The sequence below is a fragment of the Sylvia atricapilla genome, chromosome 1, assembly GCF_009819655.1.
Source record: "Sylvia atricapilla isolate bSylAtr1 chromosome 1, bSylAtr1.pri, whole genome shotgun sequence".
NCBI classification, from domain to species: Eukaryota; Metazoa; Chordata; class Aves; order Passeriformes; family Sylviidae; genus Sylvia; species Sylvia atricapilla.
Genome location: NC_089140.1, coordinates 133,177,556 through 133,205,411, shown reverse-complemented (window position 1 = coordinate 133,205,411; position 27,856 = coordinate 133,177,556). Strand labels below are relative to the sequence as shown.

Genomic DNA, 27,856 nt, shown 5'->3' with positions numbered 1-27,856 from the left:
GGCAAAAAATAGAATTTACGAGAGAAATGCTGTGAGGTGATAAAAGAGCTAGCCATGGTAACTGGCACAAAATACACTGAAAGAGAGACTGGGATAAACAAAAATCTAACAAGATTTTTTTACACATGCACACACTGTTATAAGCTTAGAACATCTAACAAACTTCAACAAAGCAATCCTTATCTAAATGAAGGAAAGGAAAAGCTAACAACACATAAAATATGTTATGTAAAAAACTATGCTGGCTGATGCTAATGTGGAGACTAAGACCTGTACAAAACGTTCTTGAACAGGACTTTGTCTATCTAGATTACTTAGGATGTAGACACCCAAGATTCACTTAGAGTGGTGCAACCTGAATAGTTTCCGAAGTGCCTCCCACTTTGTGCTGAAATTCTGGAGACTAATTAGCCACATACATACTCATATACTTTCCTTCCCTGGGCTTTTTCACCAGTCAGACATGCACCTAATGCTTTATTAAGCTTCTGCTGTGACCTACATTCAGGCAAACAAGCATCTAAATTCAGTGCATCCCGATACTGAGATGCACTGAGATGGTCTGTTATTCACAGAGGGGTGCATCTGCAGCACTTCTTGAGACAGGCTAGGTAGGAATAACTGCCACAGAGTGCAGGAAACAGGAATTCTTCTGCACTCAGATGACTGGAGAAAATAGAGATGTGGGTCTGACCCGTTTCATTCTTTGTGGTTTTTAGCCAGTAGTGGTCTAATACAAGAGGAATAGTCATTTAGGGTATCAGGTTGGGAACCTTCTATGCTAAACTTAAGCATGCTTTGATAACACCACACACCTCTATTCCCAGCCAAACAGTATCTCAGCTTCAGATGAGATTTCGTACTCCAGAGAAGAATGGGATGTGGAATAGCTTGCTGATAAAGGCACTATTTTGATACACAGGTTCAAGCTCTTCAGTCTAAACAGTATTTAAACAGCATATGTTCTGTTTCTGGAATAAGATTCCTACACAGACGACAGTATATAAAAGCTGACTGCTGGTGTTGCATTCTGAGAAGTGAGGATGCAGGTATGTAGTATATCTAGTATATCTAGTTTCACAGAATCACAGAATGGGTAAAGTTGGTCCTCTGTAGCCTCAGTAAAAGGTGCCTCCCCTGGAGAATCAACTCATCCTCTGGAGTAGTCTTAGTTTCAAATCAGTTAATGTGCTTAGGTGTCTTTTATTTGGGTTGATCTCTCACTGCAGGTATTGAGGTACTTAGATATTTTCTTCAACTGTACAAGTGAAAGCTCTTCCTCAAGGCACCTCAAACTTATTTGAAGTTAGTATAAGATATATAAATTCAGGACATAAATTCAGTTTACTAAATTTCATCTTTCTTCTATTAGATCTCATCTTCACTAAAAATTTTACAGCACTGACTGAGGTCAGAGTTTAGAAAAGTACTGATGTGTAAGAACCCCTACTTTAATACACATGCATAAGGGAATCAGTCAAGAAAATCTAGATACTATTATTGTTGCACTTCCTATACTCCTGTCTCATGAATGTTTGACTGCTCAACTGTGCAATTCTAATGTAGTTAAAAGGGGGAATTGTTGTATTTCTCTGGGGAATGTTTTTTCCCTAGGACCCCTGAAGCCTGTAACCATGTAGTTTTACCCTTCCTTCCTTTCTTGACCTAATTGGCTGAGATCCAGCCATCCCCCCTGGACAGAAACCTTGATAAGGGCCTGTCCTCCCCTCTTTCTTCCTCTTGCCCTCCGGCTCTCCAAGGCTCCAGCCCTCCTTCCCTCCTCCTGGATCTCCCTTGCACTCTGGACCTCCTGCCCTCGTTTCCCCTCCTGGAATAAACATCTTGGATCAACCCTGGGGGTAAGAGCCTCTTTTGGATCTTTTACCCTAACCCTGAAATATTCCCCCAAAGCCTCCCAAGAAACTGAGCTAGCCCCGGGGGGCAGCGAGGGATTCGTTTCAGTTTTATGTACAGCACATACAGGCAAAACATATCTTCAGTCATAACTTATATTTAGAAACAGAGAATATTTTAGGTTTTAAATCCTATGACACAGTTCTTTTTTTTATAAGGGTTACTCTACAAATCTCATGAAAAAGAGAGAAAACTTGTAACACTGGAGGAGACCATCTGCCCTACAGCTGATTTTTACTACCACAACCTGCTCAAACATCATTGGCTTTTAGAGACAGCTGGATAGGCTTTCTTTTTCCTTCTGTTGCTCATAATAATTTTTCATGTCACCTACATACATGTCTATTATGTTTATTATTATTCTAAAATGATATACTAGTTTTCTTTGTCACGTTATTCTGAAACAAAAATATACCAATAGATCTGTTTGAAAAAAAAAATCTCAGCTTATTTTTTTAAATACTTGCAGTAACCATTTTATTGGACTTAAGCTTAGGTAGATGCTGAAACTGCCCTAGGTGGTGATAGCTGAGGCCAGTTTTGAATGTTGTTATGCATACCTCTAAAAAATCCTGAGTACTGAGGGTTACTAAATCAAACTGCTATTGCTTTCTGCTTCAATTGCGGTTTGATATGCTTGAACAACTACAAGAAAAGACTGTCAAATGGAAAAGCTTGTAGGATATAAAGGCCAGGAAACTATAGAAATATTTAGGCTGCCCTAATCTATATTTCTTTTTAAAATCTCTTTTTTAGTAGTTTTACCTTGTACATATTTTTATACATGATCAAATATATTGATGTTGTGTATAAAAGCCAAAAGGATGGCTGAAATTTTTGAAGTTTGAAAAAACCCAGAGGCAACTCTAGCTCAAAAGAATGCTTTGCCAAGTAAACAAGAGATACTGCATAGGAAACATAATTTTAAGAACAGATTTTTCCCTACACAGATTCATAAAGCATCACTCTACAAGTTAGAAAATAACTGGTATGCTAAACTGAATCTAAATGTTCAGGAAATAAAGATGCACTTTTACAAGTACTGTAAATTCAGTAAAAGCTCAGAGGGCTTTAGATAGGAAGGAAACTGAGTGTTTTTCTTCCCAATAAAATAATGATGATTCTATGAAATCATCCAGTGAGCTAGAAGATGAATGGAATGACATGGATGGCAGTGTGGAAGAGGAGCTTTTGCCAGAAAGGATCAGTTTCAGACTAACAAGTAAAGAAGATGCAAGCAAGAATAAAGATATTTGCTGTTGAGAGTGATGAAACAAATAAGTATAAACAGAATATTTGGAGATTCTCATTCTTGCAAGGAGTTCTACAGACACAGTTATACCACAGCTCACAATGAAGTGTATACTTCTTGACAACCATAAACAGCAGCTCAGAGCTCTGATTTAATGAATTTGTCATGCCAAAAACATAACCTAGAGTTCTACACTGCTGCTGGACTGCTCCTAATACCCTTGTTTGAAAATCACTGGAGAATTCCTCTTCTTTCTGCAGCATGCATGGTAAATATATCTAACATTAATCTTTTTAAACCATCTACTATCACTACTAAAAGCAGGCAGATGGATGACTTGTTGTTTCAGACTAGATTTTGCCAAGGTCCTAATTTTGAGTTCTTCAGGAACTCTTGTCAAAAGCCTCATGTCTAGCATTGACTGTTACTAGGCTCTGCAAAAAACCCTGTTAGACAGGTCCACAAGGACTCCACAGGCATTGACCATAGACAAAACTGGATCTAAGGACAATTCTTATCTACAATATAAAAATATAATCCATCCGAGGGGTGAGCAATTAAGCCTTAAAAATTTTCACCTCTTGTTAGATATTTTCTAGCAAACATAGCACTTTTCTTAACTACCGTAATCATTTGAGCAAGATATTTTTTCTTATTAGAGGATATTGGTCTAAGCAGAACAGACGATTTTTATGTCTATGTCTTTATTTTGTCAAGGAACTACTACATGTTATTTCTGCATTACAGTATTTCATGAAACATGCATGTTTCAGGCAGAGATTTCCTTTTTAATTGAACAATCAATTCTCATATAATTTTTAAATTTATTTAGCACATATATAAAAAAAATAAAAACTACTTGTGTCATATATAATGTTTACTTCTACAAACTACTTAGCAACTTGTAATTGTACCTCTCTGATTTCATTATCATGAGCAGAATCCAACTTCCTTAATTATGCTAAAGGATGTTTTAAATTTTTCATGCAAAACCAGTCTATGTCAATAGCACATAATATATTAACTTTTAATCAAATAATCAAGGCATTATTTATAATATCTTTTTTCTTTAGAAGTACTTAATTTTGAACTTATATTTAAGCAGTTGTAAAGAACACTTTCAAAAATACTACGTGAAAAAATTAGACTTTATCAAATATGAGTCATATTTGATGTTATATTTACAGTCTTATTTAGAATTCTTTTATAAATATATATACATATGATCTCTTTTCCATTCCATAATGAAATTCAGTCATCTCTTTCTGATTACTTAGATCATCCTCTACATCTTGGTCAATTAATAAAAGAAAAACATTTATAAAGCTGCCACACAAAAGATTAACATCTCCATAAGGATATTTTGTCAGAAAATCAGATAATATTTTAGTTACAAAAGAAAATCAAAAACATGCAGCAAAGCAAGATAAGCATTTTAATGTATTAGTAAAACCTACTTTTGCGTAAATCTATAGTACCTTAGGAGCTTCCTAATGAAAAAAAGGCAAACAACTTGTACCTAAACAGAATATCAAAGCTAAATAAATTCACTAAGACAATGGGAGAATTCATTTCTTATTCAAGTACAGTTTTGGTTATTTTAATGTACTTAAAAATGCAAGAACCAAGTTTCATACACAAGAAATTTGTTTATTTAAACAAGGTACAAATTTTTTGCCCATCTTCTACTCAAGGCGCTACTATTACGTGTATTATGTGGAAAATGCAAAAAAAAAGTGTTAAGTAATGATAATGAATGATTTAAAGAGACATTCATCTTTATATAATAAACTCAAGCACGAAATTATTTATTTATTGCTTAAACAATACACAAATTTTGTATGTGGGATGCACAGCCATTATTGCTATTGAAACCTGTATAAGTTTAATATTGGGGAGACAGAAAGCAAAAACTAGTTGTCTCTTTAAATTATAATTTAGTATTTTAACCCCCATGCAGAATTTTACAAGCTGCTCACAAGATGACATGAAAGTTGTTAATATGGTTTAAAGCAACACACTCAAAATATGGGAAAACGGACTACAATGTAACGTTTTCCTACTATGCATTTTCCATAACAAAGAAAAGAAAAAAACCCACAACTTTAGTTTCTGTCAGGCAGACGAAGTCTTTACCTGAACCCTAGGAACAAAAGGCGTTGTTCTTCTACTAAGGCTTTGGCTCTGGTAAGCAAAATTAAAGAAAAAGCAATAAAACAAAACCAAAAAGGACAACACGCTGGAAACTAAAAGACCAAAAGTAAAAACAAAGACACATAACTATTACTTTAAACACAGCTTTACACCAACAACATATTTATCTAACAAAAAGTATTTGAATGCAGTGCATAAATTAAATCTGCAAATCTGTTACCAAATCATATCAAAACCCTTTTATGGAAATTCTTGTCTTAGGGAAGTCAGCAGGAATTTTACCACTGATTCTCCAGGAGCAAGGATTTCTTTTTGCAAGTTTATAGACAACATTTACAATAGATTTAGAAATAACATGTAACAAAAAGAACAGGTAAGCAAAGTGTGATTTAAAAGTGGGGTTGGAAACATAAGTTAAGGTTGATCATCTCTTTCAGGGAGATTGTACATGCATATTCAGAGAGAAACAAGTACAATTCAAACACTGACAGCTTTGGTTACTTAGGAAAGTGAGTAAAATAAAAGGTTTTCTCCTTTTAGGTAGCCTTAAGAGTCACATCTGTGAAAAGTCTTCCTAAATACTTTGAAAACAATTAAAAGAAAGTTAGTGCTGTCTGGTATTAACATTACATGGGGGAAGGTACAATCTATGTATTTCAATTCCCTAGCAATCATGACAGAAATGACATATGGTATACACACAAAATCCTTGCATGAAATGGGATCTAGAGAGTTTAGTAAACTGCATATATAGATGCATTTATAACATACTTTTGTGCTGTAACACTTCAGACTACATACAACCTTGTGGCCTCCAGTGGCTATGTCAAATCTACATCAAGTACAGGCAACACGAATTCCTGGACTAGCTGCAAATTCCAAGCAACCACTCCTCACCTTCAGCTTAGAGCAATAGCTAATGGAGTGGCACAGAACTGGTACAGAGTATGGGGCATGGACAGGAAAAGGAGCATGTGTCAATACCTCAGAGAGCTGGTGAGTGGGAGAACAAGAGCATGGAGTAGGTCACAACAATCACAGTCATCTGAGAGACTGGAATCTCCTTTACATCTGCTCAGTTTTCCTGAGATTATTGAACTAAATCAAATTTATAGAAAGAAGCTACTGCTCATATTCATTTCCATTAGAAATGTACCCAAAGCAAGGAAATAGGCGCTGTGATGATGCTTCTGCCACCCTCCTTGCTTTTTTGGCATGCACAGATGCTGGAGAAATCTGTTCTATAAAATGTGTGAAGTAATCTGTTCTTACATCAAAGAAAGAGGATATATGAGAAAATTTGAGAGTCTGGATCACAGTTTTTGTCTGATGCGCTCCCTGAGTTCTGCAAGGTGCAGCAGCTGCTGTCTACCTGCCACTCTGCATGGGCACGACTGCAGAGCCCAGTGTTAAGGTGTCAGAATGTGACCTAGTCACAATAAAAGTAGATCTTCAGCTTGCTTCAGCTCCATTTAGAAGCAAAAATTTAATTATCACAGGATATTGCAGTCCTAAGAGGGAGACAGAATCTCTCCCACGATGTACCAAGGGTCCTCTCCTCATCTGTCATATTCTGCTCTGGAAATGGAGGAAAATCAACACATTGGGTGTACTACCTAGAACTTTCCAGGTTTTGATGTTAGAGCAACAGCAATTGTATGGAGGTATAAAGGGGAGGAAGAAAAGGAAAAAGAACATGTGAAAGGGGAGGGGTAGCATATGTTGTACTTGATTCCATCCCCTCAATGTGCTGACATACAGGCCCTTCACGATGTACAATAAAGGCTTTCTATTATGCTGCATATATTACAATTATAATTAATATAACTTTATTTCTATTGCGTTACAAACTGAATATGTATGGAACATCTGTGGAAGTTCAAGTGTATCTCTGGTTCAAGTGTACAGGGAAATAGATTAATTTTAAAAATTACATCCCTCTTCTGCTAGAACTTCCACCGGTACAAAAATTAAATACTGTGATTTTATACTTTTATCCATTTACATGGTCTTATTGTTCCCTAAGTCTAATTATAGGAGAAGCACTTCAAGTTATACTTTTCATGCAATATCAAAAATGTAGCCAAAATTCAGCAGTTAAGCTAAGAGTACTAAAATACAAAGAATAATTTTGACTTACTCAAAATTATATTAAAGGAAAAACAACTTAGTGAAAAAATACAGAAACAGAAATGACACAAAGCAAATAATAAAAATCCTATAATTGCAATAAGTCAGATACTCCCCTGAAAAACAACATGAATAAAAAATGCTATAAAATAAAGCACATATAATATGGATAATTTATATTAGTAAGTTATAACACACAATAGTTTACTGAAGCTGCACATAATTTTTTCAATTAAGTATGTACTTGGGCAGAATAATTATTAATGTAAAGACGATCTACTGTCCAGGTGAGATGGTTTACTTTGTGGTCAATCCTATGAGTCAGCTCTAGACTGACACTGTAACCTCCACAAGGAAAATACACAGACCAAAGCCAATACAGAGGAAAACAGCTAAACCAGCCAAAACCATACTGAACATAAAGAAATAGATTTCAAAATACCATTAATATATAAAAATCCTTTAAGGATCTAGAGGACTGTCTGAACAAGCCTATATTCAAGTATTAATTCAAATATTTTCATCTGTATCTCCATTTCTGCCCACAACTCTTGTATTTCACTGCCTATATTTCACAGTAACCACAGCTGCACTAACAGCAACCCTTCAGGACTACATGCTACTGCTCAAAGGCACAGAAAATGCAAGAAACTCTTCCAAAATCTTGCCTTTCATCTGTTCCTTCAGATCCATCATGCCTGCTTGAATTCAGCCACCATCACCCAGAATGTCATTGACCTACCACTTCCACAAAGAACAGCATCCTGTCCTCATTTATTGCCAGGGTTCTTATTCTCCTATCTAGGCACTCCCCATAAAGAGCACTTTCACAATAACATTTAGAATTTAGTATTTCCATTCATTTCTAGCTTACTCAGCTATTAGAATGAATATGTGATCCATCAACTCTTCTGTTAGAAAAGAGCTGATTAAGACATGGAAAACCAAAACACTGAAGCACATCCCTTTTGTAGCATTCAAAATAAATTATTTTTTGTAACTTGAAGAGATCTTTAAAACTCAGTTTTACCTTACTACTTCCCTTTGTAAATGTTCAATATTAGAAAATCTCCTAGTCCATTCTAAGTTTTTCAAAACATTTCCAACTTTACAAGCAGGATTTTTCACTAACTCTTCCAAAGTTTCAAAACTTTTAAAGATTCTAGAATGATAAACTCAAATATTAAAAAGTGAGGGGAAAACTATTCATAATACTACTTTCAAGAACATAAATATCCAAATCTGATGTCACAAAATTTTAATTTTTCGAAAACTATCTTAAAGTATTAGAAAGAAACTACATTGATTCTTTTGAAAACACTGTTCCTGTAGAATACTTCAATTCTCATTAAGTCCTCTATTTCTAAAAATGCATATTAGCCTATATATTGCAATGTGCCCAGTTAGATCCCATGTTGCCACCTATTCAGAGCATCTTCAGACACTATGACAGCCACCCTTGCTTGCAAAGAAAAAAGTTTAATACTTGCCTCCTGAAGTGTTGACCCAACAGCAGCAGGAGCTGGGCTGTGCCCTTAACATGATTAACATGAAATATACCTATTTCCAATGTTTCATTAGCTGGGCAGACAAGACAAGCATCCAAATTTTTGAACTGTCTAATAATCTTAGATGTCTAAAGTGTGACTTCAGAGAGTTACAGAGTATTTCTGACTTCAGTTTCACTCAGCTGGAGCTTTATGTTCTCAGACAGATATCAGTTGCTCTCTGAGGGAAACACAGATAATATCTAGTAGGGAGTATGGAATGTAATTGCAAATAGTACATAAGGTAAAAAATAGGAAAAAAATAGGAAATGTTTTCTAATGTTTTTTTAACATTATTTGATTTCCTTAGATGGAAAGAAACTTTTTAGAACAGGCATTTATATATTGAAACATTTGAAAAATAAATAAAAATAGAAATTATGCCTTCTTGAGTTAAACATTAATTTTGTATGCCATTCTGAGAAATAAAACCTTTGGATTTCTGTTATTCTTAATAAATTAGACTATACCTCAAAATTTCCCAATACTGTGGTTATATACCTCAAACTTCAGTATCCTATCAAATCACTATATTAAAAGTGGTTTACTAACTTAACTAAAAAATCCTAATCTTAAACACCTGATGATTTTGATCTGAAACTGAGAAAGTTTCAGATCAAAGAAATATGTGGTTCCTATTTGAACAATTATTCCATAGCATACTGGTCATCTGAGCAGCTAACTCTGGCTCTTGAGTTTCCTGCTGGGAGCTAGGCACTATAACTTTTTGACAGCCTCATCTTTTATGAAGTTTAGACAAAAGAAATTTCTTTCTTCCCTGTCTCCCTTATCAACAGTTTTTACTATCTTGTAAAAATAAGAGGGTTTTCCAAAACTTTGGTCTGTATTTTGACAGTCCATGTTCCCTTGTAACTGTATTTTTGCAAAGCACTCTGCATTCTACAGCCAAGATTTTCATTTTTTCCATTTATCCAAAGGATTGAATCCTTCAAAGTAGTTAAGTACAACAACTACAGAAAATAAAAAAATATACATTGTAAATGGTTGTCCTGATGAGCAAACAAATAATGTCTCATGCACTGCAAAATGGAGCCAACATGGCCACTGAAGAGACAAAAATATTCTTCGTCTCCTCTGTCAATACCATAAACCATTTCTGTGAGACCTAGAAACAGTCTGCTTGGATTTTATGCATATTTTTATGGTACACGCAACATATACAACTTGGAAGTAACATGAATGTGACATTTGCAAACTTTTTTAACACCAGTTTTGACTGCCTCCATTCCATTTGCCTTTCCTTTTCAATATGTTGGGCCACAACTAAGCACTTTTGAAAAATCACACTTTGGAATTGTAAATAACATGGAAAGGTGCACAAAACCCAACTTCTTCAGTTTATTACAAAAAAAAGTACTCTTTAAAAGAAAATATTCACATAATGAACTTTCCTCTCAGTGAGAGCGAAGAACAAAACAGAGTAACACCAGTACAAAGAACACAACATGAGTAAAATATCAGAGGGAAATCTGGGGAAGTTATATATGGAAGTTAGTACATAAGAAATAAGCAGTTGTAACATCCAAGCACACAGTCAATGAACTTAAGTCATCCAAGCACACAGTCAACTCTACACTTAAGTGTGATAGTTGAAAAAAATGTTTACACTCAACAGCACCAACACAACTGGAGGCCAAGATTAGACCTCTCTGAAAATTTGACTCTACCAGTCTAGCTTACCAGGTAAATATACAGGTATATACCAAATTCAACTCATATAAAATTTCCAAATCTAATAGAATGGAATATGATTATGAAATTCTGTTCCTGCCTAGACTGAGATATATAGCATTAAACAAAAAACATAGCTAGTTTAACAAGAAATTTCTGTTAGAGTAACTAGCATTACAGTAAGACTTTATATGCTGCAAAAAGCACAACATTAATATCAATGAAATGTTTACATACTGATAGTTGTCCAGACAAGAACTGTGGAACATCCCTTAACATGCCAGGACTCATAGGAGAAGTCACTGAAATAGAAGGTCGGTCCATTTTTTGAGATTCAAATGAACTAGAACCTGTAATTATAAACAAAAATATTTTATAAATAGTAGCAGTTGTGCATATATTTCAACATCCTTTAAAAAGAAATTGTAGAAATATGACCAAACACACAGTAAAGTTGGGATAAATATCACTTTTTAAACTCTATTTAAAATTACCAAATAATGATACTCAATCTTTTGGTGATCAGATGCAATCAGGAGCTTTTATTTATAGAATGGAAAATAGATTATTCAGATATTTCTGACTTTAATTATGTCAGTAAGTTGAAGGCCCAAAAATAAACACTTTACTGTGGTCAAATGAATTCAGTCTTCTGACTTATTATCTTGTACAATCAGACTAATTTTTAATTAGATTTTTAAAAAATTATCCAGATGTGTGTTATGTTCTTTGTGCATTTTGTTTCAAATCTACAAGGTCTGAATATGGTCAGAGGACAAGTTTTGATATAAAAAACATAGAGGAAAAGTGAAGTATTTTTATAAATACAAAAGACAATCCACATCTCACAAAACATAAAATGAATTTCAAGAATTGGGCAATGAGTAAAAAGTCATCGAAGGAGCTTTCCATATTATTATAATCAAGCTTATGCCATTTCATTTATTCATGGCTTCTATTATAATAGAGTTCTAAAACAATGATAAAAAATAACTCCAGGCTGAAATCCATCTTATCAGATCTAAGCCAAAGAACAAGTTATTCTTCCCTACTTGAAATATGGGTTTAGAAATATAAGTAGCACTGAGTGGCTCTAATAAAGTAAGGATATTCTGAGTTTAAAGTAGCTATCACTCAGGCTGTAAACAAAGAACATTTCTTTCCCATTTTTAGTTTATAAAATGCAATTGAAATGCAAAGCAAGAGAAATTAAAAATTACTATTAATGTTCTTATATATTAGTTAGAATTATACTTTCTTCAACTGAAACTCATCTAAGCTTATAACTAATGTCTAACCTAAATCAGAATATCCTGAGTTTTGATAGCTTATTATTAAACAAAGGTAGATAGACAGTACAGTAAGATGACATATTGAGACAAATATAGACAAAAAGACAAGACCTATACTGACTGCAGAGTACATTTTTCACTCTATTTGTGCTTACATAAAAGAGAGAGAAGATTTTCCTACCCCACAATTGAAACTTACTGGACTCCAACTGTGCATGTGTGCTGTCAGGTATTCTGGGAATGTCCCTGAAATCAGAAAAATTAAGACAGGCTGATCCTTTATTTACAAGCATATTTAAATTTCAGTTACACTATAACACTTCCCAATCCACCATAGAATGCCTCAGGAATGGTGCATGATCTGCCGGCTGTCTTCAGCCACTGGGATGATTATCTGTTTTCCAATATAAATAATTTCAGTGTCAAATTAAATGCTACAGAAGAGATTTGGTGAATGCAGGAGACAGGCTGCACAGTCACAAATAAAATAACTCAGTAAATAAAAGAACAGTCTCAGAGTTAATGGTAGACTAAAATTGTGAGTAGTAGATTTTAAATGACATTATACATTAATTAAATTTACCGGACCCTCACTCAAACATACTCAGCTGCCAATCATGGCTATATCCCAGTACATTCTTTACTGTCCTTGAACCACAAATTTAATCAATCTTACCTTTTCCATAATCAAATAAAATGTGTAAGTTCATCTGGCAAAATTGCATTCTTTCATATACAAGACATGTTGGAACATTTGCATTAAATTGTCTGCAGAGCCATGTAATTTTAAAGCACTCATTCAGATCCCCCCAAGCAAAGGAACATATTCTTCCTCTGAGGGGCAAACATTACTGTATGCTAATAAAAACTATCAATATGCTAATAAACAATTTCAGAGCTATTTGAGCAAAACCAAGCAAGATTAAGAGATTCACAGCAATACCCATCTTTACAATAGTGTTGTGTGTTTCAGTGCAGTTGGTTTCTCCAAGGCCACAGCCTGTCCTGAGGGGTGGCCATGGTGAGGAGATGTTGGGGCTGCACCATGCTGGGCCCAGCTGTCTCCCTGGGTCCCTCTGTGATAACATATTTAATAAAAAGATAAAACAGCTGTGCAGAAGTTATGAGAGAAAACAATGAGAAAAAAAGCCATGAGAGGAATGTCACTGAAGACACCAAGGTTAGGGAAGAAGGTGGAGGAGGACTGGCTGCAAGTCCCTTTCCCCATGGACTGCTTGGTGGAGAGGGAGGCAGAAAAACCAGGAAAAAATGACTGAATTTGAGCCTGTAAAAAAGAGAGGTAAGGATAAGGACACTTCAGTTTTGGTTTTATTTCTTCCTATCATTTTATTTTATTAATTCCTAACAAATTAACCTTCATCAAGTTTGTTTTGCCCACAGTAGTAACTGCTGAGTGGCCCATAAGCTTTTTCATCTTTGTTACTCCCCCAGTCCTGTTGAGGAGGCAAATGGAGAGAGCAAGTCTTTGGTGCTCAGTCAAGGTCAATCCACCACAAAGGCAAATGAAAAGGAAGGGAAATGAAAAACGTTCCAGTGATATCTACTGTCTCATACAATGAAAGAGTCAGTATGATATGTAAATAACACATCCATTTATTTTGGAAAAACTTTTCCAGAATACTTTTAGTTTATCTTTTCCAAACATTTTTCAAGACTCACTAGAAAGACAGCTTTATTTAGTTGACTGAGGAATCTTTCCAAGTGAGTTGATACACAGCATCCAATAATTGAAATAGATCAGAAGGCATGAAACTGCTCTAAGTGCCCACTACAGGCAAGAAAAAAAAATGTGTTAGTACCCATAACTTGTGACAAACTCACAAGCACTATTGAAGAAGCAAATATTTAAGTTTGGATATTTGATATAAGGAGAATTCATAACAGGATCCAATACTCGCGTAGTTATTGACTCAGTAAATACCCTCTTGAGCTTAACTCATAAATACAAAAAATTTTCAAAAACCATATGAGCCTGAAAAGAAAACCTTGAAAAAAAGATACATAAATATATAATACATAAACCATTCTAAAGAAAGTGAATAAGATTTTTCTATAGATAGCTGAAAAAATAAACTTGAGAGCTTTGAGCATTATCCTTTATGCTCCTAAAGCATACAGATCCCTGTATTTCATGGTACTGTGAATGGTATTTTTTACAAGGAACTCTCATAAATGGAGGAGTAGTAGAATGAGTTTCAGAACGACTCTTTGCATAATAGGTTATGTTCCACTGCAAACAGGTTTTATAGAGTAATTATTAAAACACAGTGCATTATTTCTTCCAAACTGAAGGAACCATAAAAATAACATGAATTTTAATTTATCTATTTTTGAGCATTAGAAGGCAGAAAATAGGTAAGTTCCTGTGCATAAAGGACAGCCAGCTCACACTGATTAACAACTTGGCCATCAATTTTTATTTGAAGATGGAAAAGTTGGTAAATTGCTTTACAGACTGGCATGTTTTGGGGTGTTTTTTTTTTAGAATGGCTTTCAATTTTATCTGCCTTGTCAGCTCAGCTTGTCATCTTCAGTTTTTACAGCACTCAGCCCATAATAAAGAGAAAAACTAATAACTGTGTTTACTGGAATTTGGTTTTGTTCTCAGAGTATCAGAATGTGACAACAGGTTCCCAGCTAAGTTAATTGCTGGTAACTGAAGATTTCTTGCACGATTTAAAGCGTTGCCATGAAACCATAAAGAAATTCTCCTTATAAATAATAAGATTTATCTCAATGCAAAAGCAAAATCCTTCAACTAGGCGTCAATAATTCTAATAAAAATAAATATCGCTTCTGATATCTGGTAAATAAGAACTTTTAAATGTTGTACATACACTGAAACTTTATTTCCCAGAGCAGAACAAAATCTTATGAAGTTATGGTTCCTTGGACAAGAATAGGTTAATTTTTATTGTCCCTTTGATTATGAGCTGAAATCTTCTAAACTGAAAAAAGTAACACAATCTTTCCAGTTCATCAGCCCTAACCTCAAGAAAAGCATTCCTGACATTATGCTGGTACTATCAAACTCCGAAGAGTTACACACACCTAACCAGAATCTTAAACCAAGCAATTTGTAGGAAGTATTCATCACTGAGACTCTTATATTTACTGAAAAATGACACAGGGAATCAAATATATTGAACAACTCTTTTTTCACTGATCTAGCCAAGTTCTTCAGACTATGAGGCAAGCAGTTAATGCAGAAAAAAAGCATCTTGAGAGCCCACATCCCTTTGTTTAAGGAATTGCAGATGAGCTGCTTGAGTGACAGCAACATAACAGTAGACATGATGACAAGGAAACTGAACAAGAGATGGTAAATACAAAAGCACAAGAAATAATACAGGAGACTTTATACAATGAAGAGAATGCAGAAAGATTCTAAATAATGGGTATTTTCAAGATGTGAGTTATTCCTTGAAACTTTTGCTATAAACTTCTATTTGAGAGATTCTATGAAAGATTTGTGTATGAAATTAATTTGAGACCGCCTTTTCTGAGACAAGTAATGTAGTCTGTCTCTTAGCATTACTATTACATCCATACCTCTCAAGTTATGCAAAGGTTTTTAATGACAGGACAGATGATAGACTTGGTACCCTAAAGGGTCTGCAATTCCATATGTATGCAAGAGAGAACCTCTCATCTCACTGGCAAGATAAAGCTGGTTTTTTGTTACTGTCAAGTTTGTTTAGAATTGTCATACCAAATTAAGTTCCTACACCTTAAGTTTCTGATGTGTCAACATAGTAAGTTCCCATCATAGCTGAAACCGTAACAGTTGTTTTCACTGAAATGCCATTCTTGGATTATATAGTTCTAGATTTTTATTACTTCGTAATTTTTAGTCATGTTTTCTTATATTAAGGTGCATTTTATATAAAATAAAGGGATAAATACATAAATATATTTATTAAAATGTATTTATAGTATCCTAAAACAGTCCAAGTTGGAAGTAATCTTGAAAGGTCATCTGGTCCAACCTAACATGGAAAAGGGAATCTAGATGATATTACTTATCACCTTGTCCAGTTGTGTCCCATATATCACAATAAATTTTGGGTGAAAAAAAGAAAATTCTGTAAACATCTTCAAAATCAGTGATAATCATTCCCATCTTCTCAACCCTGATTTGACCAGAGAGGGAACTTCCAATAGAGAATTAAAAACGTGATGCATATGGCTGTAGGGTGTAGGAACTTGGAAGAAAAGAACAGTTGAAGAAGGGGCAGTAGTTACAGTTCAATACAAAAAAGCAACTACTGCCATGCAAGAAAAAATTAAGTTTAGACATTAAGAAGTAGGTTTGAAGGTTAATAAAAATGGGCAATATACAGCACAAAAGAAAAACTCCTATGCAGTTCTATTCATTCAGATGTGTTCTGTATTAGATAACAAGCAATAATTTAAGAGTTCCATAGATGATGATGTGAATGTGGATTTGAGACTTTCCAAAGCATATTGATTTTTTTCATTAGCATACTGTATTTCACGCAAAATTCTACATTGTAGACTCTCAATAAATAGAGTTCATCATCAGTTCATAGACCAAATATGATCTCATAATTTTGTGTATGTATTATAAAAAATAGGAATGGAGAAATAAAAGTCAACAGTCAAGAATTACACTGAGTAGAACCACAGTTTCAGACCCAATACAGGCTGGCTCACCAACTAAAAAGCCAGGGAAGGGAACCTATTTTTATCCATAATAGCAGATGATGCCTGAGACTCTGAGAATACAGGATTTCACACCAGCTCTTTTTACTCATTTGCATGATCTATCATTCTAGCCATACTTTTGGTTTACAGAATTTTGCATAAGATTTTTCTGTTTACGATGTTAACTAATGTTTGATACACTCCATCCTAAAAGTGAACAATTTTATCGTATTTAATATAAAAAATACATTAAATTACTTACCCTATTGGTCTCGAAACTACAAGCTCCACTTGTGGCTCAGGTTTGGATTCTAAAATGATATTATACACTTCCTCAAAGGTGGCTCCTTGTAGTATCCTTCCATTCCATTCTAATACTTCATCACCTGTAAGTCAAGTAATAACACCCTGCTTAGGAAGTTTGCTGGGAACAGCACTTACAATAAAAATTTAAGCCATTGTACTGTCAGTGTTTTGGATTGTGAAACCTGCGTTCTAGAACAAGTTGGGAGGCCTTTGTTCAGGAAAATCCTGAATATTAAAGGTTTTCTGCAGCTCAGCTTCAAACATATAAAGTTCTGTGAAATAATATAATCAGTAGGATCCCTAGTGAGTTAGATGCTGCTCTTATATGCTTTGGCAGCTGTGGCTTGCAGAAACTCCAACATGCTTTTTATGTTCATATTTAAAACATCCTATCTCATCAACTTACTGTTTTGAAGATCCATGTACTTTTACAAGTTTAGTATTTAAGGTTCAGATAGTTCTTGTGCTAATAATTAATATTCCTTGAACATCCCTCAGTCTAGCAATCTATGGTTTGCATGTTGGAACAGAAGCAGCTTCCTAGCCAAGGTGGTTCTGATCATCCATTTATAATTGTTTGGTTTGCTCTAAACAAATATACACCACAAAATGACTGTGGAGGACATCAACCGAATATTACTTTGAGTACAAAAATGAGCAAAAATGTTAAAATATTTTGTTAATAACATGAGAATATATATTTCAAAAAAGAAACCATCTAGTAACAGTGTCAGGTTAAATTCTGCAGTATTTCATCAAATCTATTTAATATAATTTCACATGTAACTAAACTTGCTCACTTGTTATCACCTTCAGAAAAGCAACTCAGCAGTATAGATCTATAGTAGATACTTACCTGGTCTAAGATGCCCCACCGTATCTGCTAAGCTTCCTTTTTTAACTTTGGTGATAAACGCGCAGAGTCGACCTGATTCAGTCATCTTTCCTCCTACTACCTGTTTCAAATAGGAAGTATTTTCATAGTATGAAAATTACTTTAAATTATTTAAATGTTCTGGCAATAGAAAGAATTCAGCTTTTTGCTTGGGTTTTATGTAGTCCAGGTAACACAAATACACTTGAAAAATACACCACAGAAGTTTGGCTATGACAGGTTATTTCTGTAGCTATTCTAATAATTTGTACAATCAAAAAACAATGGAAATAGAGAATCCTACAGCTTTAAAGTTTTAGCAAATACATGAATAGTATCTCATTGTATTAAAAATTACCACCCAAAACAATGTAAGGTATTGTTCATTAGATTGCTCACTTCACTATGTTTTAAACTGGAAACAGATATATTAATATAACAGAACTTGGGGTGTTCACACTGAGCAATGAAATTCCTTTTGGCCTGGCAAGTCAGTTAAAAACACTTGTCACACTGAAAATTTTTCTACAGGGAACTTCAACAGGTTTGACCGTAGTATTCATCTTAGAATCAGACTTACATGTCAGAATCACTCATAAATGAATAATCTTCAAATTCTTTAGGTTTCTTAACAGACTTCATACTAGGACTTAAAATCTGTAATACTAAATCCAGTTTAGTTTACTTTCGCTATGTACTTGAAAATTCAGGTCAGGGATAACTGTTGGAAATCACTCTTTCCAGATGTCTATTGAGATTAAAAAGTAGTTACTCTTGAATCTGAAATATTAGTGAATCTCACTGAAGAGTTCATTTACATAATACAAGATTTTAGAAAATTTAACACAGGTGTTTAAACAAAAAGTGCTTCCTATGGGCACTGTTAATCTCTTCTCTTGCATTTTCTGACAATAGGACAAAAAAAAAACATATGAAACTTGATGTCCAACTGGCTTATCCACTGACTTCAAATAAAACTATTTATTAATTAAACAAAAAAAAATATTTCCACAACATGTTAGTATATGTAAAACATAACTACACTGATTTAATCCTTACCCATAGGGTGTGACTATAACCTAATCTATATATCTGAAGTGAAGTAAGAATCATGCTAAATAGAGAATGGAAAATTTAAACTTAATAATTTCTCACAGCAAAGACATGGAATCAAAATAAATACATGTTTATTTGTTTCATTGTTTATAGTTTGTTCTCATTCCTGTACTAGTATTTCTGGAACTGCAAATAATAATATACAAAATTGAGATTAATATATGAGCTAGAAATAGTTCATAATGCGTTTAAAGAGCACTGCATCATGAAAAAGAGGTTAGCATATAAAAAAGAGTACATTATTCTGTGATAAAACCCAATAAAATTTAAAAAATTTCCATTTTGTGTTTTTAAAATGTGGCAAATCAAGCAATCAGAGCAGAGAAAAATTCAAAAATACTAAGTTCCTTTGGCATACTCTGATCTGATTGAAATGTCATTAACTCACAGATATCCCCAAGGTCTCCAAGAGACATAATTTTTTTTCCCTTTTCTTCCCCTTCTTGGGAAATAGAAGTTATACCATGGTGCAATGCTCTGTACTGAAAAACACAGACGGGACTTGGCTCGCCTAGCAAGGGTGCAATTAGTACTTTGCTAAGACATTCTGGGAAAACTTGTGAAAACAAGTCTAGTCTTTCAGAAAAACACAATTTTTAAATTCTGCCGAGAACCCTGCAAAATTTCTCAAGGGAAATTAACATAAAATGCCTATATTGTAATTTAGAGAATGATAAGGCATTATCAATATCAGTATGCATACCCTATATAATAGGAGAATACTTTAATTATAAAAGTGTCTAGTTTAACTGAAAGAGTTGTTAGTTTCAGAATTGTTCATCACCAACCTTCAATCCAAGCATTGCTCCTGAATCTCTAGGCACACTTCCATCTTTTAGTCGTTTATTTAACAAAATCCGACCAATGAGACGATCTCCATCTTTGGATGGTTGCCAAGTTACTGGATGCTATCATATGGTGTGAATGGAAAATACAGTGAATAGTATTTTAATGAAAAATATTTCAGTAATACTTTTCATTTGCTGATATATTTTTAAAATGCTATGAAAGTATTATGATTACACCTATATTTAATGTAAAAAATTTATGGAAAACTGTGCTGAAAAATATTTATTTGGACATATTGTTCATCAAAATGGATGCCTAATATTTAACAACACTATCTATTTTACTAAATCAAATTTTTAAATATCTAGAATGATCTTTCAATGTTGATTTGGCAGATATAGACAACTACATATAGTTATCCACACACAATGAGAATCACACCTGTGTACTGAAAAAAACATTGCTAGAAGTCTAGTGTAAGAGTAATACTGGAAAAGAAGTTTAATTCAAACTTAAAGTTTGATATAAGAAATGTCTTCTTTTCCCACTATTTCAAACATTTCAATTTTTATCCAACATCAAATATTTTTAGTGTTTTACTTTCTTTGAGTAATAGTAGATTAAAAATTTAAAAATATTATTAAAAGGAATATTCATTACTTCATTTTAATATTCTGTTTCTGTCTTGGAATCATTAATTCACATATGAAATACAAGTTACAGTGATCATTATTGTTCCATTACTATATATGGGCACAATTATACTTGTCTGTTGGCCTAATTAATGAATTGTTAAGATTTTCTTTTGTGTAATCATAGTACCTTTTCATGGAAAAATATTATTTCATGCTCTATTTCATGCAAAATTAGCAGGCACAGATAAATCTGCTCCCATTACAACTAATAAGTCTAAAAAGATTTATCATAATCTCCACCAAACAGAAAGCAAAAATAAAAAATACCGAAGCAGATGGCAAAGCCTTTAAGTCTGCACAGTATTGCACAAAAATTGCGTGGCAACAAAACAAACGAACAACCATGACAGTGAAAGGGAAAAAAGAAAAACAACTTTTCTGTGCAGAGAGACCCAATTTTCTCCCTTTTTCACCTGGGGTTTAAACTATTAATTTAATTTCAGCCCCAGGAGTTTGGAAATAGTAAATCAAATGAGCCAATTGATAGAATGCTTATTGTTAATTACTTTATTCTTTAAGGTAATATCATGATATGCTAATTTGCAACCATAAGAATAACATTCCTTTATGCCTCTCAATTTTTTTTTTCTTAGGCTGCCAAACAGTAAAAGCTACAAGCACGCAAAGACTTTTCATTTGTTTTTCTTTTCTGCACCTTAAGAAATGCTATATTGTCTCTAGAAACACCCTAACTTTTATTTTATGCAATATTTTAATGAGTGACAGAGAGCAAACAAAGACCAAATGAGCAGGTTAAAATGCAGGCTCCATAATCTCAGTACCTTCTCACTATGGCTATGCTCCTCGTTTAGAGTGGTGCTACTACACGTATCTACCCCAGAGTCTTTTATCTGAGGCTCAGACCATTCCAAGTCCTCTTCCAAAGAGTGGCCACCAAAGCACACCATTTTCTTTTGCCTCTCGGATAAGGTGTTAGAATCCGACAAAACTGCCTGCTCACTAGTTTTTCTTTTTCCCTTTTGACTGTCCCCTATAGGTGTGGGATAAAAAAAGGATACAAAAAAGAAAACATGCAAAGATGTAAATAAAACCAAGGAAATGTAAAATGATAAAGGAAACTAAATGGTAAGGCTCCACATGTCTCACCAAAGACATTGGGGATGCCTCAGTGCTATGCCAAGACGTATGGTCCAACCAGTTGTAATCCATGTCTCCTGTGAGAATCAGACAGACAAGATAGTGCAGTAAAGGAAAGGTGAAAGAAAGGACAAACAAAGATATAGTAAAATTGTAAAGACTTCTGATCATCCTATCTGACCCATAACCTCTGCTAACAGGACTTGCAAAGGGCTTCCAAGAAAAAGTTAAGGCTCCAACAAGAGAGTACATGGAATATGAAAAACAGTGAGGAAGGAGGTACATTTGTGTGTGTCTATGTGTGTATAAAATTATGTACGTGCAAAGCATCATTGTGCCATATTTATTAACTGTCCCTATAAAACTATTTACAGTAAATTAAATGAAAAGGCAAATTGCATTTCTAACAGAATATACAGAAGGGAAAGCATTTGAATACAGAATTTCTTAAGGAACTTATTTCTTTGCTTTTCTAAAACAAATTAGTATTTATTCTAATCACATCAATAAAATACTTAAAACAATGGCACTCTGTGTTCACTTTGTAGTAGATATTTTAAGAAAGGTTAAATGAAAAAATCTAGAAACTATACTGAGAATAAAAAGCATATTTACTTTGCTTTGTCTACTGGTTAAATATAAGGATGAATTCTAGTAAATACAGGTACCCCACAAATAGGAGTGTTTAGGGTTTTGCCAAAACATATTAATATTTCATAGAGTCAGAATTTAACCTCCATGGCAGATACATGGTAGAAAAAAAGATTTGAAAAACAGTTTAAGGAGATATCTAAATTAATGCTGCTGACCAAAGAATTAGGGAATGACTCATGTATTTTAATAAAACATTCTCTTTTATGTAGGTATTTTAAACTGTAAATTATGCCCACATATTCTGCCCTATTGTGTTTCTCTCTTCCCCCCCTCACCGTTGTTAGATGTTACATGAAAAATATTTTGTTACTGTATGCTACATTATATTTTTATATTACTGTATGCAGGAAACAAATGTATAGTTTTCCACCAAATTTGACCAAATTAAAGTAGTTCAAGATTTTTTAATACAGACCTCAAAAACCATTTTTCTATTTCTGTTTCTTCAGATCCTGCTGTAACATTGCTCAGCCTATTCCTCTACAACTACATCAGTAGGGTAGTGAAATGTAACTAACAAGTGTCTTAACACTTGTCCAGAAAACTTTACAGAGAGAATGTGAAGATACAGTCCCATAAAACTACAAAAAAACCAATAGAGACTTTAGTAAAGCAAAATATTCTCATTGGAGAGGCATCACAACCTATTAACTAGATTGGAAAAGACCTTCGAGATCATCAAGTCCAAAGCAGTATATTGTATATGTACAACGAGAAATATAATTTTTTTCACTTGATTCCTCCTAAAATAGACTTGCATATGCTGTATTCAACAAAACAAAACAAAAAGAAAAGTAAACAAAGAAACAAACAAACAAAAATTAAAAATAAAAAATTAATTTAAAAAAAAGTCTCATTTTCAGTTTAAAGAAGGAAATATTCAAAATTCAAAGGCTTTGTTTTCAAAAAGATACATTGAACTTAGTCCCTTACACAATGCAGAAATTTTGGAGCATATTAAATAGCCTTTTCTTTCATAAAAATGGTGATAAAGTAACTTCATAAAATTATTTTAAGGCCTCAATTCATTCATATTTTCTAAATAATAAATAAGCTGTAAATCTATTAACTATGTTTCTTGACTCCTGAAAGGAAGATAAAATTTAAAAATGAGAAATCCTTACCAAAACTGCTTTGCCATGAATGTTAACATCTTGCCTCTGTTACAGATAAAAGTGTGGCTATCCTGATAAAGGCGAAAGAAATACTCTTTTGAAAGCCAGTAACATTTTGCTAAAGGTATTTCTGCAATGGAATTTCCAGTGCTACTTTTGCCTCCAGGCACTGCTTCAAGGTGTATTGAGTGAAATCATCAGTGAGCTCATGAATATCTAGCCCCTACTCATAAATATACATTTAGAGATATTCAGAAGACAGCAAGAGTTCCAGCCTGTTTTACAAACTCCCTGGGGCCTTTAAGCATTGGTCCCTGGCTCATCTGCTGGTGTAGCTGGTTTCTGCTTACTCCAAGTCCTCTTATCCATATATTACTGTATGTTGCATCCACAAACTCTATGTGTCCAAGATTAGATTCAGTTATTTTGTAAAAAAACCTAATCATCAAATGATAAGTCCTGGCATCAAAGCTGCACAGAGGAACACTTGCAAAATTGAGCCTGTTACTAGATAAAAGAACTCCCTCTTCTTGCTTGACCATTTTCCCTTCTCCCTTACAAACAAGATGTAGAAGGCTGACTTTCTGTTTATTTTAGTTGTCTCACAGTAAATACTAAATAATCGGCACTTATAAAACGAAAAATAAATGAAAATAAGCAACAACTCCATCCAAACACTGTTTTGGTTTTATCTGTGTAAAATATGAAGTTATACGTTTCCAAAAATTATCATATAAGTTAGAAATTGTAAAGACATTGTATATCTTAGAGATTTTGCCCTTAATACTGCTTTAAGTGATCTAAATGACAGGCATAAATAGTATGGAAGTTAATAAAAGGATAGTTATCTGGAAGCCCTGTAGTGTATTACATTTCTGTGACAGACATGTCTGGCTTAGTATACCTGCAACTTTTTGAAATACAATGAATGGCTTGATGAAGTCACTGAACATAAATTTTTCAAGTCTAAGTTCCATAAATATTAAAATCTTGGCTAGGTAAATGATTTTTGAAATCTCGTAAAGTTGAAAGTAATATATGTAAAGCACATAGATCTTTGCCTGGAGGAAAAAAATAAGCAATAACCAAAAAAAAGGTAAAGAAATAAAACAAAAGTTAAACCATGATTTTTTGTAACAATGACACCATAGTTGTCACTCGGAGTATCAGAGAATGCACTTGCTGCTCACTTAGAAATTTCTCTTCCATTATAGAAACACTTCATTGTTGAGAAAATGGGGTATGCGGCAGAAATTACACAGGAAAAAAAATGTCACCTCATTGATAAATTACATAAGCTATAATAACAAATGTAATAACAAAACCATCATTAATGGGAAAAGGGCCTAATATATTACTAAGGAAGATCCAATACTAGTTTCCACCATTATAACAATATTCAGATACCTTGTGAGTTCAGGAATGCAGCTGGATATAGGAAAGGAATATGTGAGGTCTGCTCTTATTATTATAAATGAGTTCTATGTGTATATGGAAAGCTTCCATGGAAAAATCAGGTTGGGAGAACCACCACATCAGTACCCTAGCCTTTCTGTACAAATGAAGCCTTTGTAGCCTTACTGGTATTCAGTGTGTTTTTCTTATTTTCTCTAGACAAAACCAAACAGGCAAAGATTTTTTTCTTCTACATTCAGGAACTCCCAGGAATGGGACTTTCCTGTAGCAATGGGAACTTTGAATGTTAGAGTATATTTTAAAAGAATTTTGGTCAGTTTCTGTTTCCTTTCTATTTTAATGTTTGATTATGTAGGGTTTTTGTTTCCTATAATGGTTTTCCCACGCAGAAATAAAATGACTGAGTATCTTTTATAAAGCATTAAGGAATTTGTATCTAACATACAAGGTGCATGTCTACTCTTTTTTGAATGTTGTTTAAATTCATGGTCAAGTCCAAAACCATTTATCTTCCAAACATGTTAGACATAAAGCACTCAGTTTAACTGGCTGTTCTACTCACATAGAGTTATTTGAGGCTCTAAAGTGCCCAAAATCTTCACATAGGATATATGCATAACCCAAGCCCTTTCTACCTAAAACAAGACCTCTCTAAACTGTCAACTGTTTCCCTTAGTAAACTAAAAACATATAATCTTGCTTTGAACCAAATAAACCAACATCTTGTCCTCAAATTAAAATCTCACTGTCAGAAAGGACAGGTCATATAACTTTAAATTCTCCAGGCTGAGGAGATTACATAATGTATACTGAATACATACTTCTGACAATTTGATCCAATAATGGTACATATATGTCATTACTCAAAATTGCAAGTGATTTAACCTTGTAATTAGGTGAGTATATTCCCCCTCCAAGCTAATTTTCAGCATAAGGTACAGTGAGCTGAACACATCCCATATGTCTGTACCAAAAGCGCTCTGGAGTGAAGTAAAAAGTGAGCCACAGCCATTAAAGAACTTCTATTTAAGCAGGTTACTTTCTGTGTTTGTAATACTATCCATCTGACTGCCACACAGTGGATGATTCCAAAGAGGAGCTACACAGCTAGAATTGCCTGGAGGTGATGATAGGAGTGCTTAAAAATTGCTTTGTCAGCTCTGGATGTTTTAGGGACATTCTAGCTTTTGGTGCAGGAGCAAATGTAAAGCTGCCTGTCACAAAGCTGACTGTAAAGCACAGAAATATTTTCCAACACAGTCACTGATGAAGTCTGAGCACTGATTACAAAAAGAAGCACCTTCCTGTAGGGCTTACAGCAGGCTTTGAAAATTCCTACCATGCATTTCAACATTTCTTGTTTGGAAATAATTATTCCTCTGGATTTGTCAACTTTCAACATGGAAGAGCCTAGGAAAAGGATCTGGCCCTACCAAAGCAAGAGAAGCTGCTCTTTATGTAAAGGATATGAAATGTATTTTGTTTTTTAATACATGAAATACAGATAAATGCAGCAATTATGAGAAAAAATTATAAATCTTCATTAGTGAATAGCAGAGTGCTGCATTCAGCACTATGAAAGTAGGTGCTGAGAAAAGGCAAGTGAGAGAAAAGACTGAGAGAAGTGGGAGCAGGTAACAGTGCATGCCCATGTGGCAAGAATGATGACATTGACAGCATACAAGCATTGAATAGAGATGCTGCTACCAAAGAACTGGCTCTGGACCCCACAGGCTAGTCACTGAGAACTTAGAAATATCTTGAATTTCTCTGTTTTGTTCTGTTGTGTTTTTAAGGGATACTGTTCAGGGCAAAATTTTACTAGAAGATTTTACTCAAAGACCCTGGTCTGCCCTCAAAAACTATGTAGTCTTGCTTTCAGCTACTACAAGAACTGCTTAACAGAAAAGATATTGCTCTTGATGTAAAGGTTTATCTAATGTAAAGGTGAAAGGGTGAAAGGGTGTCAGCATGTCTATTTCATTCTGTGTCTCTTTCTGAAACTGAGACTTAGGATCACTATTAATAGAAGAATATTTACTGGAAGTACTTTTGAATTATGTTTTGCTGGAAGGATTTAAGTTTCAGGAAAAAGTTTCTTTAAAATTACATTTTCTAAAACAAAATTATGCTCAGTCTATTAGTCAAATATATTTTGAAAAATTACTTCCCTTGGATAAATTGAATACATCGAATAAATAATAAATCAAATAAATTGAATATATTGAAAGAAAGCATATCAATATGGCAAATACGCTCAGTCACAGCTCAGTGCACAAGCTGGATGACCTTATACTTTTAACAATTATGTCTCTCATATGACACCTGAAGTGTGACCCTATATGCCATACCATGACCTCCATCATCTGACCCAGTACACAAACCTAATCAACAAGAAAATGGACAGGTACAGTTTAGTTATGGGAAACAGCTAGACATTTTATATTGTGGTGCCAGTCCACCCTGCCAGTTTGTTTCTTTATTAGGATTCTAACTTTTCAGGCTTGGACACCTTTGTTATCTATTCCCTGCTATTTTAATAAGTAATAAGTAGTAGTAGTAATAATAATAAGGGAAAACTAGAACAAATTAAGTATAATATCCTATGGGTTTCTCTCATGCTTGATTATCTTTAAGATTTTATCTCAGGAAGATGTTTATTTCAAATCATGCTTTTGACCCTACTTGTAGCATTTTCACTTTTTCCCTTCTTTTTTCTGTCATTACAAAATCTGTACTTGAAAAAGGAAGCTTTTCCAGTAGAATACAAAGGAAAACAAACTGAAAAGTTTCAACAAGACAGTATTTTTGGATCATGCCCAGGAGCAAGGAAACAAAAGCAATTTATTACTCTTTTATTATTATTTTTAAAATATACCTTTTTTTTTTTTTTTTCCCCCACTCAGATCTACAAAGACCATGTATGTGTTCCACTGTTCACATATCTTCCCTGATATTCTGTTATAACCAGACATCCCCTCATCTTAGGGTTGCAACTGACAGCTTGATCACAAGTTCTTCACCATCTCAGGCCTGGAACTGGTATCAGCAATACCAGCTTGCCTATACCTGAATGAGGGACTCATATAAAGAGGAAACAATGCAGGGGAGAATAATCCTATT

At 34.0% G+C, this 27,856-nt stretch overlaps 1 protein-coding gene across 20 annotated transcripts in view; it reads right to left on the bottom strand.

Annotated features, from left to right (window-relative positions):
• RIMS2 (regulating synaptic membrane exocytosis 2) overlaps positions 1 to 27,856 on the bottom strand; it is a 453,372-nt gene that overhangs the window by 196,987 nt on the left and 228,529 nt on the right. For 11 of the 20 annotated variants that reach the window (XM_066334680.1, XM_066334670.1, XM_066334653.1 and 8 more), the window contains 6 exons: positions 21,233 to 21,441; positions 19,755 to 19,874; positions 17,833 to 17,932; positions 16,933 to 17,056; positions 12,181 to 12,227; positions 10,927 to 11,039 (listed from right to left, as the gene is read on the bottom strand). In XM_066334680.1, coding sequence (XP_066190777.1) covers positions 10,927 to 11,039; positions 12,181 to 12,227; positions 16,933 to 17,056; positions 17,833 to 17,932; positions 19,755 to 19,874; positions 21,233 to 21,441 — 713 coding nt within the window. Of the gene's footprint in view, positions 1 to 10,926; positions 11,040 to 12,180; positions 12,228 to 16,932; positions 17,057 to 17,832; positions 17,933 to 19,754; positions 19,875 to 21,232; positions 21,442 to 21,557; positions 21,626 to 27,856 lie in introns of all 20 variants that reach the window. The other 9 variants (XM_066334562.1, XM_066334568.1, XM_066334584.1 and 6 more) reach the window with 1 other exon arrangement.